Source organism: Enhydra lutris, unplaced genomic scaffold (assembly GCF_002288905.1).
Source record: "Enhydra lutris kenyoni isolate GAN:26980312 unplaced genomic scaffold, ASM228890v2 scaffoldscaffold10, whole genome shotgun sequence".
NCBI classification, from domain to species: Eukaryota; Metazoa; Chordata; class Mammalia; order Carnivora; family Mustelidae; genus Enhydra; species Enhydra lutris.
The window spans coordinates 12,654,049-12,660,048 of NW_019154094.1; the positions used below are offsets into that span (position 1 = coordinate 12,654,049).

The 6,000-nt window shown below is 40.4% G+C and overlaps 1 protein-coding gene across 1 annotated transcript in view; it reads left to right on the plus strand.

Moving 5' to 3' along the window:
* Nucleotides 1-4,375, plus strand: part of LOC111144138 (calcium voltage-gated channel auxiliary subunit alpha2delta 3) — an 868,443-nt gene extending 864,068 nt beyond the window's left edge. Inside the window, exons 36-38 of the mRNA XM_022498297.1 lie at nt 965-1,077; nt 1,299-1,381; nt 3,966-4,375. Coding sequence (XP_022354005.1) covers nt 965-1,077; nt 1,299-1,381; nt 3,966-4,058 — 289 coding nt within the window. The 3' untranslated portion in view covers nt 4,059-4,375. The remainder of the gene's footprint in view (nt 1-964; nt 1,078-1,298; nt 1,382-3,965) is intronic.
* The last annotated feature ends 1,625 nt before the right edge of the window (nt 4,376-6,000 follow it).

Genomic DNA, 6,000 nt, shown 5'->3' on the forward strand with positions numbered 1-6,000 from the left:
TCTTTATAATTTGCCACTATACAGAAGGGTCCTTCTTCATTGCATCTTGGCAAGCTGTGGTGATGCACTTCAGAGAATAAAAACAAATTTGTGGAGAGAAGGATGAATGAAGGTACCACTTATGGAGAAATGGACCACTTTGTTCTGTCACAGTCTACCTCATCCGACTGAACAGAATTTAGTGAAATGTCCTGAAAAATTATACGACAGGGATTCTAGGTTTGGGGCTAAACATGGGGCTGATCTGTTTGCTCTGGAAGAATATGGGATTTTGTTTTGTAATTTGTTCCTCCAAAGAATCAGTAGTATTTCTTACTCCAGGAGTGTTTTGACTTTGTCATTTCATTGCTCGGGTGATGAGAGAGCAGGTGCCCATTAGGTTTACCTCCGTTGGACTGTTCTGATGGATCCGGCTGTCAGCACAGCCGTACAGCCTGAGCCCTGGCACACGCAGCCCCAACACTGTGAAACTCCAAACAACCAGCATTAATCTCATGCAAACATTGAACCTCTCTTTTGGGCAGACATTGTGCAAAGTGGTAGAGGGAAGGGCCTAGAAACCTCATCATTTTGGGAGGAGAGAAACAAAGAACTTTGAATGTAAACTAGGAAGAGGAAGTGAGGCTTGGAAAAGCTGACCCTGTAGCCTTGGAAATTGGGCTCATTTAGCCAATCTGACTGTCCTGGTTTGTACGCATAACATTCCAGTCTCCCCAAGGTGAGTTTTATGAGCTATGTGTAGCCGCAGCCATAGGTTATAGACTGTTGTCTTTTCAGTGAAATTTGGTATTTAAAAATGAAAAGCCTCACGGAGGAGGCAACTTTCGTAGTAAGGCAGTCTTTAAAAACTGTTTCCCAAAATACCAGAGGAGTTAACTCCCCAGGGGAGAAGTTTTCCTCAGGATTCTTGACTTAACAGATGGTAAATGACCACTCACTATCTCTGTCCTTCATATTCCAACAGATCCTTTGTCATCCAGCAAATTCCAAGCAGCAATCTGTTCATGGTGGTGGTGGACAGCAGCTGCCTCTGTGAGTCCATGACCCCCATCACCATGGCACCCATCGAAATCAGGTATATCCTTTTGTGTGTAGGTCCAGCACTGCTGCTGAAGCCAGTGAGGGGAATGGACAGTAAGGAAATCTAGGGGAGAGAGCCTAGAGAGGGGGAAATGACAGCCTTTCCACAACTGGAGAGAAAAGAGTCATTAAGGGAGTTCAGTACCAAGGTTTGAGCTCCAACATGCGGAGCAAGGGAAAGTGACATCTGGGCAAAATCTGCCTTAACTACAGTCAACATAATGAATCCCTTAAGTGTGAACGTTTAAAGGCCCAGAAGATCAGAAGGCGTCCAGAGTCTTGTCATGGCTTCCATCCTGAGGTAAGTCTGCGAACCCTTCCTGTTCTCTTTTTCCATCAGATTCACCCTGAGAGTCTCATAATGGTCAAAGAACTGTAGCTAAGAGGTTTACTAGTGAGAAAACAATCCCTTGCAGGCAGATCAGTGGAAGCAATGGAAGGCGCCTTCGTGTTCAGTCTGTGCTTCACGGTCTTATTTTATCTGTGTCTATGGTTAAAGCTTCTTTACTATCTCCCTTCCCTCTTATGTTGTGCTGTAGTTTTATTACTTTACCTTATTACATACGCTGTGGCTCTGGCCATCTTGGTTTCCTTATTTCAAATTGTAGTTCAAATGATGTTTCCTGGCTGACTTTTCAACAGCCTTTTATTTACAAGAAGTTCATGCAAAGCAGAAGTGGTAATACTGGTATCAGATCAAGAGTGACAGTTTAGGGGCACCTGGGTGGCTCAGTGGGTTAAGCCTCTGCCTTCGGCTCAGGTCATGATCCCAGGGTCCTGGGATGGAGCCCTGCATTGGGCTCTCTGCTCAGCGGGGAGCCTGCCTCCCTTCCTGCCTCTCTGCCTACTTGTGATCTCTGTCTGTCAAATAAATAAATAAAATCTTAAAAAAAAAAAAAGAGTGATAGGTTATACAAGTGGAATGATAAGCCTCCCAAGCCCATCACCACCTGAAGCCATAATATAAAGGCACTCCATTCACACCAGAAGTGAGGATCTGAAAAAAAAAAAAATTAAACTTAGCACTGAGAAAGATGAATAACCCCAACGTACCATAGGCAAAAAAGCCTTTTTATTCCAGCAAAAAGAATGGAAATGTAAAAATTAACTCTGAAAAACACAAAGCTTATCTAGACCAATTATTATTATGGGGAGCCTGGGAAGGTCTCTATTTTTAAAAATGCCACCAACTCCAACTGACTGACTTTAAATCCCACCTTTAAATAACAAATAATTTTAATGTGAAACTCTCCAAGTCCTAGAGAAGATGTTAAAGTCAACAGAGTACCAGTAAGAACTTGGAATTTATTGAGAACGTTTGCTTCCATGTTCAAAGAACTGTTCAGTAACAACATATTATGCAAATATATGCTGGAAATGTCTTTGATCAAATTCAGTGATAAAATTCAAATAAAAAATTCTTTGTGTAAAATTCAAATACAAATAATAGTCCCAAACACAAAAATCACTTCAGTTAAACCAGAATACCTATGTAGACAACTAAAGTCACTAGAGGAAAAATCTTCTGAAGTTCATAAGATAATTTACTTGGGTAAATAGAAGATCAACATTAAAAAATTAGGATTTGGGGGGCACCTGGGTGGCTCAGTGAGTTAAAGCCTCTGCCTTAGGCTCAGGTCATGATCCCAGTGTCCTGGGATCAAGCCCCACGTCGGGCTCTCTCCTCTGCGGGGAGCCTGCTTCCACCTCTCTCTCTCTGCCTGCCTCTCTGCCTACTTGTGATCTCTGTCTGTCAAATAAATAAATAAAATCTTTAAAAAAAAATTAGGATTTTTTTCTGTAGTTTCTAGATCTAGTAAGATGAGGTCAGTAGGACAGCATAGAAATTCTTAGATATGACAAAGGTTTGATTCAAAGGAGAAAATACGGATTAGATTTAAATGATGAAATAATAGTCTCACAAGAAATTTTAGGGATTGGAGAAATCTTCCTATCCAAGACCAGATAGCTATGAAAGAAAACCAGAATTTCTTTATAAAAAATTACAATTTTTTATGGAAAAAGATTATTTAAAGTCAATAACCAATTTATACAGTTCGAAAAATTATTGATAAACCAAATCATGAAGAGCTTTTTACAATTGGTAAGGCAAACAACTATATATAAAAATAAACCAAGGGCAGGGAAGATATAAGTCCCTGGGTGAGCAAGACCTACAGGCAATGATGAAACCTCCAGCTAGAGCCATCAAAAGCAAAAACACCCTACACTCCCACTCCTGGGCATCTCCACCACAGTCAGGTGCACGGTCGAGCATCGTGGACTGGTAAATGACTTATCCTTAGCACTCTCCATAGCCGCAAAGAGCAGAGAAGAAGATCTTTCCCATCACTAATACAGTAGAGCTAGAAATATGGAGTTGGAAGAATTTCCATCAACCAGTGGATAAAAAGCATGCTGCAGAAAGGATTACATAATATGGTTTCATTTTAATAAAACAGTCCTCCTTTCCCCCGGATAAAAAGAAGGAAGACACACCCAAAACCTTCTATAACTGTTTCTGCAATGATCAGGCTCCTTAGATGTCAACTTTTACTTACATTCTGACAGGAGAACATTAGACGGCCAATATTCTGCTGTTCTCTTTTGATCGCAGCAGACATCTCTACCAACAGTCTTTACCTCTTGAGTGTTCTGTGTACAGAGTAATTCGGAACATTTTGTGCGCTGACAACTAAAATCAGAGATACTCATCATGAGCTCAATGAAATTTAGACAAGTCCATTTTCTTGCACTATCTAGTTTCCAAAAGACTTGATTCCTACACTGGAGGGAGGAGGGGAGAGGTCTGGGGACGCAACACAGCTTGGAAAGTTGAAGGCGTCTTGGAATCTGGCACTAATGGCTCCTGTGTTTCCCTGTAGGAGAATGCAAGGGAGTGTGGAGGGGCACCAAGTCTACAGGCCAAGATGGTCCTTGTCCTCTTCCCTCTGCTCTTGATGCTCTTCTCAAGGTGACATTGACTGAGATGTTCTCTTGGCATGCTAAATTATGGATAAACTGTGAACCAAAATATGGTGCGACATAGGGGACATGAAATATAGTCCAACCATCAGCATCTCATGATTCTAAACTGTGCGTGATATAAACTCTTAAAGATATGTTGACAAAAAAGTTATCTTTTTACTTTGCCAGTCATGCAAATGTGAGTTTGCTACATAATCACCCTTCATCAGAAATGGGACTGTGAGTGGGCAGTGTCCCTTCTGCTTGAAACCCATTGAAACCAATTTAAAACTGTGTACTTTTTAAATAAAGTATGTTAAAATCATCACCTTTCGATTTTTGCTTTATTGCTCAGACTACAGACTGAATATTGCATGGAAAAGTCGCCCGCTCCAGATTCCGGGAAGGGATGGTTGTTGGCAGAGACTTTATTCTAAAGCAGATTCTAGACAAATATTTCACAATTGTTTAGGTGCTACACTCTCTGTTATAAAAATATTTACAGAAGCAAATCAAAATATCATCTGCATGGGAAGAGTTTATGACAAAGAATCCTGAATATTTTTGAACTAAGCTTCAATAGAAATCATAATTTGGATGAGAACACAAGCTCCAGTAACACTCAAGTGTCGAACTGTTTGGGAGTAGAAAATAAAGCAGTAAATCCTAGGAATTCAGTCTGAAAAGACTTGACAGAGGAAAAGGACAATGACTACAAATGACCCTCAAACTTATTGCTTGAGCATTTGGCTTCTGGCTTCCCCATAAACAAGGGATGAAATCAGATCTCAAATATTACAAGACGTGAAACTACCCAGACGTGTAAGCATTCCTGAAACACTGGATCCTGACCCAAAGAAAACAGATTCCACTGGATCATAGTTACCAAATAAAGTGGAATAATTTCCATGCCTCAGTAGAATCGAGAATGTCTTATTTTATAAGACAGACATCTGAAAGTCATGGGGAGAATGCCACTGAAATTGAAAACAAAACAAAACAAAAACAAATACATTATGCTGTTGATATTTTAGAAAAACTGATGGAATCACACTGCCATATCCTAAGGTGATGCTAGTATTTATAAGAATAACAATACTGCATTGCTCTCTTTCTTGAATGCCTCCAGTGTTGTTAACAATATAGCAATACTGTAACATGCCAAGTTGTGAAAATTCCAACAAGGATGGGGCCACGGTGGTCATTGATATTATTCACTTCTGTGCACTAAGGAAATGAATGAAATCATTCGTAGCCTACACAAGTACCAAAAATGCATTATATTTACACTAAATAACCATAATTTTTTTATAAAAAATAACATTATGTGATCCATGATTCTTCTTTATATTTCTGGAGAACTGGCAAGAATAGGTCAAATATATAATAACACCCATAACTGAATACTAATGATACAAACTATGTGTCTGATACATATTTATAATTTTGCTCTCTCTCTAGTCACTCTTCATTACTTATAAATCGACTCCCTGCTCTAAGAGAGATGTGGCGTCATTTTCAGTACCTTGTGTCATGAAGACAGCATAGCTGAGTCACCCTGTTGCTTTGTGACGTCCTCAGGCATCACCTTCAGGTGAATGACCCCCCCCACCCACGCAGCACCTCAGAGTCTCTGTTCCCTCAGGGACTCCAACCAACTGGCCATTCCATTTATCTCTTTGGATATCTAATAGTTTTCTCCAACCTAATGTGTCCAGAGGAGAAATTGATTCCCCCTCCACCAAACTCTTTCCTTCTACCTGACTCAGCTTCTCAGACCAAACTCCTTGGACACTATCTTGTCTGCTCCTTCCTTCTCAGCCCGTCACTCAGAGACTCTCATTTCAACAATAATGGGGCTATACGGTATTAGGGCCTTGGGTAAAGAGATGTTCCTCCTCGTGTCTTTGTTTCTTCTTCCATAAAAGAGATGGTAATCCCATTTACTCTCTG